Below are 8,439 nucleotides of genomic sequence, written 5' to 3'. Positions count from 1 at the left end.
CTGAAAAGTTACTTTTATATCTTAAGCTTAGGGTGAATGTCTGAGGTGTAGGGCATGGAAGTTAATTAGCATAAAAAATATACAAATATAATTTTATGCACTGAAAAAGCAAAAAGGGATGCTTGGTGTAGTGGTGAAACCTTTTGCCTCCTCACATGAAGTCCCAAGATCGAACTTGACCAGCAACAAAAAATATCTCCACTTTTCTAAAGCTTTCAAAAAAAAAGAAAAAAGACATTGTGCAGAAAAAAAAACCAGGTTTAGCGGTTTAACGGTTTTGAACGGTTTAATTGAAGTTTCCGGCTTTGGTATACAACCGGACCGGTATCATGGCCGGTTCGCGGTTCAACCGGCCAGTCCGGTCCGATTTTTAAAACACTGTTATTTTGGGCTCAAACCATCGCATATTTTAAGTCCCATTTTTGGTCCTTTTTCTGTATTTATTTTCTAAAATAAAAAACTCATAAAATTTATTTGTTTTAACTTATAATTTAAAAAGTTTATTTTTGAAAATCCAAGTTATTTGAAAATATTAAACTTTTCATCATATAAAGTTTTAAATTAGTCTATTGCATGTCTTATTTTGTGCATATATATATACTTATATAAATTATTTTTTAAAAAATTTATTGAATCAGGATTCAACCGGTCCGACCGGTTGAACTTTGATCCGAACACTTTATCGGTTCAATTAAGGTTTGCCTTTTAAAACATTGCTCATGTACCCTTTTGTCTGCAGTCTGGCTCTTACCATTATTTATGACTGTGACTTTCCTTTACCATTTGCATTTTCTGTGGTGCGAATTTTTCTATGAGAATTATCTCATTGTTTTCACTTTTTTTTTCTCTATTTGTTTTTGTTTAGAATAATAATATATTGGTATGCTTTTTTTAAAATCTGAACCATGAAAATATTCACAAGTCATTTATTTATTGTGTTCTGCCTCTTTTTTATATGTTGGAACTTAGAGATGGAATGACTGAGAATTGAGCTTGCGAGATACTAACAAAAGTTTGAATGCCTTTCAAGATAAAGTAACACTTCCTTCAAAAAAGATAAAGTGACACTTAGCGAATGAATAAATGACAATTGGGTATGCCACGTACTAAGGAAAAGCCAAATGTATTTGAAGACAAGTGGCCACTTTATGAAAGTTATTCACGGATGATAAAATCAGAAGTTGAGACGTGGCGACAAGATCATAAGCTAGTAAAGGTCAGATATGGGGGGCTAATTTCTTAGATTATATGTAAAAAAATAAACAATTCGTCAAATGCACGTTTGACATTGGTGTTGTCTTGTTCTATAGCGGCCGTACTGAATCAGCACGGCCGCAAAATAAAAAATTCAGTTGCGCATTGTCAGCCGTCTGCAAAGTTCAACAAATTCAGTGCGCATCTGTCAGGTGCGGACGTGCTGACTGGGCACGTCCGCACCTGAGCAAACAGACCGTTGGTCTGCGCAAATGTCAGGCGCGGACGTGCTGACTGGGCACGTCCGCGCCAGAGAAACAGACTGTCTCCATTTCTGCGTTCATAAAGCGAAACTGTACCACAAAGGAGGAAACTTCACGACCATATTTAATAATTATTTCTTCCTTCTGCAATCTGGACAAGGATCATAGGGGCAGCTATAGACTCCATAGTTGACTTGGCGGAGCATTGGAAGAACATCATTATTCACATCCAAAATTTGACTAAACTCTAACAGATGTCATTCCGGAATCCTTGAATGCTTGTGAAATAAAGAAATTGGCATCCACTGGGAACAGTGGTAGGGTCCTGGCGTGAGTCCATGAACAAAATTTAAATGGTATTCTAACTCTATTTTATTCATTTATGTATAATCTCCGCCAAAATAGTCGCTTATATAGTTTTTATAATAATTTTAGTAAACTAGAATTTCACAGTCATCCTAAATAAATTTCATTAATTTAATTTTCAAAATAACCTGATTAAACTAAATTTTAACCATAATCCTAAATATACTTCAATTTATTAATTTTTAAAATAAATACATTCACCTAACCTCATTATTCATGTCCCTAGATGCCTTTGTATTGTAAATAGAACATGATTTTTTACTTAAATTTTGTATTATTATTAAATCATTATCAAATGCATAATAGTTGTTAATTAAAGAAAGATTCATGTATTCTAATAAGCAGGAATTAATATAATGAAATATATTTATAAGTTATAAATTATATAAATATTTATATAATGAAATATACAATAAATATTATTAATTGAAATATTATAAAAACACCATATTTATAATATTAGAATATTTATAATTAATATTAATGTATATTGTATATATTATATATTTATAATATTATATATTTATAATTATTATTAATGTATATTATGTATATTAAATATTTATATATTATATATTTATATATTTATTTATACATATTATAAATATTTTATTTTATTTACAAAATACTTTTATATATTTGTAATATATTTATATAAATATTATATACTATATAAATTATATAAATTATATTATTATATATTATATATTCTACATTTATACAAAAAATATATATTAATGTATATTTATAATATACATTTATATTATGTATTATATCTAATATAATTATTTATACCTATTATAAAAATTTTTTTTATACATTTATAATATATTTATATAAATATTATATACTATATAAATTATATATAATATAATATAAATTATATATACGCCAAAAAGATGTCAGGCGTCAGGTGCCTGACGCTTTCTTTTTTTCAAAAACTGTCAGCAGCCGTGCTGACTGGGCACGGCTGCTGACAGCTTATTGAAAAAAAGAAAGCGTCAGGCACCTGACAGTCAAAAGGAGTCAGGTGCCTGACATTTGACTGTCAGGCGCCTGACCAAAGTCTTTTTGACCCACTGATTGCTTTTTTTTTTAAAAAAAAAAACCATGCGGCCGTGCTGAGTCAGCACGGCCGCTTTAGTTTCAGAAAACGAACCTGTCAGATGTACATTTGGCGGATTGTTTTTTTTTTTCCCTATAATCTAAGAAATTAGCCGATATGGGGAGAAGACTACTAGTATTTGAGGTACCCTTGCGTATTTGTAGAAGCTCGGTGGGTAAAAGAAAAAAAATTTATATATATATATATATTATATGAATTAATCTGTTATATATTGATAGTATATACGCTTTCACTATTAGATGCATGACACATTATTCGAATTTGAATTTGAAACTCAAATTTTACATATATGTCATATATCTAATTATGCTAATGTATACACCATCGATATATATAAGATTTACTCTATATATGTGTGTGTATAATGCTTATATATATATATATGTCTGTGTGTGTATGTATAATGTTTATTTATGTTACCACTTGTTAAGTTTTTATATGTTGTTCTTTTTAGTTTATGTCAGCATATTGGTTCTTATTTTTAGTTAAATTTATTAACCAAACAAAATGTACCACATTTCGAACATGTTGCACACGTTAAAAAGAAAAAAAGACATACTTTCCAACATCATCTTGCATTTCAATTTTTTAATATGGCAAAATTATTTTGGTACTTAAATTTTCAAGTCCATATCATCTCAACTCTATCGACGTTGAAATCCTCAATTTAATGCTTTAAAAGCTGAATGCTTTTCTTTCAATTTCTATGTCTCATGGTTTTCTCGTGGTTTCAATGAAAAATAAATAAATAACAAAGCTGTATATATTTCTAAATTGATTTCACAAGAGAGAGAGAAAAAAAATAGTGAAAATGTGAATTTATCAATTTATTAATTTGATTTTGACTTTTTACTATTGACTATTCATTTTAACAGAAAAACTAACGATAATACTTTAATTCAAATCATGAGAGATTACATATAATTTTTTTAAATCATAGGAGTTATGTGATAAATCACCAAACTACAAGGGGTAATAGGTAATTTACTCAAAAAATCATCATTCCAAGACTTCCCATACAGTCATGCACATGATATCGGACAAGGATTTAGTGCAGTTGTATTCTATCCAGTTGTTGTGCATGTTCAATTTTTTTGTGTACAAATATATGAAAATATTGTACTAAATATATTTTAAGTATTTTATTCTTGCACACCACTTTTATTACAAATACAACAATGTAACATAATTATACACCAACTAATATAAAAAATACAATACGTACTGGAAAAAAACCACAACAGAGAAGCCAACTAAAAACAAACTTTTACATGTCTGACTTCTCTGGTTTTTTGGCAAGAGAAATGATAAGACTATTATAGAAGCCGTTGCCCAAGCGGAGAGCCTTTGCTGCATTCTTCGCAAACCTGTGGAATAAGTCAGGCATAATAGCTTCTCCAAAATGACTTGCGAGGATGGGTTCGAAAACTGCTCTAAAGAAGAATGTCACATACGCTGCTTTAACATGTTCATCGCAGTATACTTGGAAAAGGGATCTTACTTGGTAATCATCATCAATAGAGAAGCCAGCATCATAACGGACCTTAAAAGTCTCCAGGTATAAAATTTCAAAAGAACCTTCCTCCTCAACTATGCACTTTACTACTTCTAGTGAAGGTGTATAGAGTGGAAGATTGAAACTATCCAATTTTTCTTCCTCCAGAAGTCCCTCAAGATATGCCAATCATCAATTCAATTCAAATTATTTGAAGCACAAGACTTGGAAATTAGCCAAGTTGCTAAAAAGTCAACTCTAGAAAAAAAACGTTTTTTTTCCTTAATTTCAATATGAATATATTATTATTACTTGTGCTTCAAGTTCATATAAAAAATTTGCCAAAAAAAGATTAAATAATGAACTATTTAACCAAAAAAGGGAAAAAATGATAGCCAACAGATTTAATTCCCCTATATTTCTAACTTCCAGCAAATTATTGGAAAGGAAAGAATTATATTAAATGTATTGGAGTTGTGTGACCTAACTCCTAATTAAAGGTTACTGCCATCTGAGTTACGGTGAACTTCGTCTACACAAAGTTTATTCTATCAAGGATACAAAGAATAAAATTGCATCCATTTTTCAGCTAAGGTAGGAACCCTGAATAAGCTAGCTAGCTATCTAGTTTATTTCAGATAACAAGCAATGAGCATCTGATCATCAAAGAGACAGAGAAATGATAACCTCAACAACCAAGTCGTTTATTGCTCTCTCAAGTAAGTCTATGGTATTCAGGCCATCGGATTCATCTCCTTTACAAATGCAAGTAAGGAGCATTCGGCCACGTGAAAGCAACTCTTCCGAATGAATCCTCAGAAATGTGGTAAAATCTTTTGTAAATTGGTCCAAATATGCCTTCTGGACGGGCGGAGGACTTGCTTTGGAAGAGTAAATGATCCCTTTGTTCGCACTGATCCCCAGTTCAGTCACCAATCCGCTGGGAACCTGCACGTCTAGAACTGGTAACTTATATAGTTGGATCATTTTGTTAGTGTTGCATGTGGGAATATAAATCATGAGCCACGACTTAAATAAAACATGTTATTAGTTTCTTCAGAAATCTCTTTCTTGGATTCCTGTGGATATCTTTAGAATTATTAAAGAAATTTCCATGCATAGTTACTAATGTGTTGAATGAAAATCATGAACTATTTTTGCTACAAGAAAAAGTAAAAAGATAAAAGGGATTAACTCAAAGACCTGAGATAACCAATGAACACTGTAACAAGAGTGCAAAAAATGCATGGACTCCTCGGGGAAGAGTCTGCCGTAGAAAGAGCCAGGCATTGCGCTTATTAGGCACGATCCTATTTTGCGTCCATTTTCTTTCTCGAGTTTGCGGTAGAAGCTTGGCAGCAACTTGAAAACTGAATTGAAATCATTTTGGAAAAGATCATTCAGAAAAATTTGAATGGTGGGATGTTCTAATTCATTCTTCTCTTCCTGGCCAACTTTGTCAATACTTTGCACAATGTCCCGAACTGTTAAAAGTGTGTTTGGTCCAGAAGCGCATCCCAAATCCGCAACTTTAATGCACTTGTTGATGTTGGGCAAGTTGGCCCGCAACAATTCTCGTATGCATTGTTCAAGGACAGGTTTCACCTTGGTGAGAACCAGCTGCTACACATAACCACTCCAAAATACAAATATTAAGGTGGGAAAAAAGACATACTAAGTCAGAGATCAACGTATCATAGCATGATTTACTACTACTCTGTGTGTGTGTGTGTGTGTTAAAGAGAGAGACGGAGAGACAGACAGACATTGTACGATGAATTCTTGGCGTAGCTTGTATCGCTTTCGCCTCCATTCATATGCAGGACTTCTTGGAGCTCCATTCATATACAGGACAATCGAATTGCGACTGCTAAAGAAGGTGTCTGTTAATGATTAATTGTGCAAAATTTCGGGCTTAAATAGCGAAAATTTCATAGATGCGTATGCTAACCAGCTAGTTACGTGCGTAGAAAAGTCTGTCAATGGGTCAGAAAGAAAGCGCACAGCCAATGGGAACCAGACACGAATGATATAATCGGAAGTTGAGATATGGGGATAAAACATCCTATCTACCTTGTATATAAGAAAGAAAGGGGGTTTAGTTCTTTGCCTCCCTTATTGCCACTTGATTTTCCAATAATTTGACAAGTGGCATAAGTCTAATATTTTTTTTGCACATGATTTTTTTGCCTCTTGCATATCCCCTTTTTCTTTTTCTTTTTTTTTTTCATGCCAAACTGAGCAAGTTTGGCTCTTTTATTCTCCTTTTCAGCCCAACGAATTTTTTTAACCTTAATTATTTGACTAAGTGAGTCCACTGTTTAATTCATCACTGTTAGATTAGTTTTAATACAATAACATTACATTACAACCCTTGGATCAATTTTCATTCATTCTTATTGTCTACCTATTATATAAGAGACATGGGAATTTAATGTAGTACTCTCATTTATTGACATGTGATGTAACTCTCCTTTGAGGAATCCATGATTTTTCTCATTTTTTATTTCCCTATTTCTATCTTGATGGAGCAAGACAAAAGATGTACTATACAGGATAAGACAAAAGATTTTAATTGCAAGTCATGTTGCATAACTACAAGAACTTCTACTATTTTTATATATTGTCTAATTTATGACTATAGGATCAAGCTTTATAGATTAATGAAAAAAATTTTAATCCTTGGATATTGATTAATTATGTTTGATTAGTAGCTAACCAACTATTACATTTAAACAACTCTTTTATGTAATCGATTAAAGTCTCTTTTTCTATTTCTTTATAAATCGTTTCTCAATGTTGCATAGAAAAAATCAGATTTCTTCCTTCCCAATTGTATTCAACTATGCACTTGTTCATTTATCTCAAAATTAGTGATGGATTTAATAGATGTCATGTTTATTGTCTCCTTGATTTAGAAGAGTTAGTTTCATAGATGAAATTTCTTCTGATGCTCAATTTTTCTCGTGTTTTTGTCTATTATGTACCAAAAAGTTTTGCTGTTATATGTTCAATTAAGTTATTAGGGGGCCTAGGCTGTGCCTTGCACAGCCGAGGTACCTCTAGTCTACCTTGTATATAAAAAAAAGCCAAGTTACTGTAGCTAACCATTTTTTTGACACATGTATTGTATATTTTTTTGACAAGTGGACCTTTGATTATTTTACCAGAATTTTTCCTTCTCTTTTTTGATTCAATTGGGCTAAAGAATTAAAATATTTTTTCTCCTTGAAAAAATCAACTCCATCTCTTCTTTTTCTTCTTGTAGTAACTACTGTCATCCCTCACCTTTTTTATTTTTTATTTTTTTAAAACTAATCTAACTAAGATTGTTGCCATGTTCTTTTTTTTTTTTTTGTTAAGATGATAACTACTTAGCAAAAAGAATTCTTTATTATTTTTTATCCCATTTTACATTTTCTTTTCTTCCTTTTTTCTTCATCTCTAATCTCGCATGTTTGCTCTATTTTTTTATCATAATGTTATAGCCAACTAACATTTGTTTGTTAAATTTATAGGATGATGTTTTATTTGGTAATTCTTCATGGATAAAAGGTGAAATTTTAAAATATGTAAAAAAAAAGGGAAAATCGTCCAAAACGTCCCTCACATTTTGTAAAATAACTTTTTTCGTCCCTCACTTTTAAAAGTGTAATTTTATATCTCTTACATATTCACATCGGACAAATTTAGTCCATAACTAGGTTTCCGATCATTTTTGGCCGAAATTCATCATGTGCAAGGCACATGATCATTTTTAAGGATAAATTTGTCAAATTATATTTTACATAATCTCATCTATAGTCCTCCACATTTTATAAAATAAATTTTTTCGTCCCTCACATTTTATAAAATGATTTTTTTCATCTCTTACATTTCACAAAATGAATTTCTCCATCCCTCACATTTCAAAAAATGAATTTTTCATTTCTCACTAATTATGTGTGTGAATACATTTTTTTAAACACATTAATTGATTTTGTTTAATAATAATA

General features: G+C 31.1%; 1 protein-coding gene across 2 annotated transcripts; it reads right to left on the bottom strand.

Moving 5' to 3' along the window:
- Nucleotides 1–4,216: 4,216 nt before the first annotated feature.
- LOC113708187 (probable caffeine synthase MTL3) lies at nucleotides 4,217–6,389 on the bottom strand. Of its 2 annotated transcripts, none has more exons than XM_072064348.1 (4): nucleotides 6,211–6,389; nucleotides 5,648–6,067; nucleotides 5,132–5,392; nucleotides 4,217–4,618 (listed from the first exon to the last, which is right to left on the bottom strand). In XM_072064348.1, the coding sequence occupies exons 1-4, from the start codon at nucleotides 6,283–6,285 to the stop codon at nucleotides 4,217–4,219; spliced, it is 1,158 nt and encodes a 385-aa protein (XP_071920449.1). In that variant the 5' UTR covers nucleotides 6,286–6,389. The 2 variants fall into 2 exon arrangements, with proteins under 2 accessions (XP_071920449.1, XP_027086458.2); XM_027230657.2 differs by having other exon boundaries at nucleotides 5,648–6,064.
- Nucleotides 6,390–8,439: the final 2,050 nt, after the last annotated feature.

The sequence above is a fragment of the Coffea arabica genome, chromosome 9c (assembly GCF_036785885.1).
Source record: "Coffea arabica cultivar ET-39 chromosome 9c, Coffea Arabica ET-39 HiFi, whole genome shotgun sequence".
Taxonomy (NCBI): domain Eukaryota; kingdom Viridiplantae; phylum Streptophyta; class Magnoliopsida; order Gentianales; family Rubiaceae; genus Coffea; species Coffea arabica.
Note: the sequence above shows the minus strand (reverse complement) of the source record. Positions and strands in the feature narration are given on the sequence as shown.

Excerpts from the sequence above, each read along its gene's own strand:
- LOC113708187 (XM_072064348.1), bottom strand. The coding sequence starts at position 6,285 with ATGGAGCTCCAAGAAGTCCTGCATATGAATGGAGGCGAAAGCGATACA. Across the intron at positions 6,068-6,210 it reads CCAAGAATTCATCGTACAAT|CAGCTGGTTCTCACCAAGGT; the intron begins GTCTGTCTGTCT and ends GGTTATGTGTAG. Across the intron at positions 4,619-5,131 it reads TAAACGACTTGGTTGTTGAG|GGACTTCTGGAGGAAGAAAA; the intron begins GTTATCATTTCT and ends GCATATCTTGAG.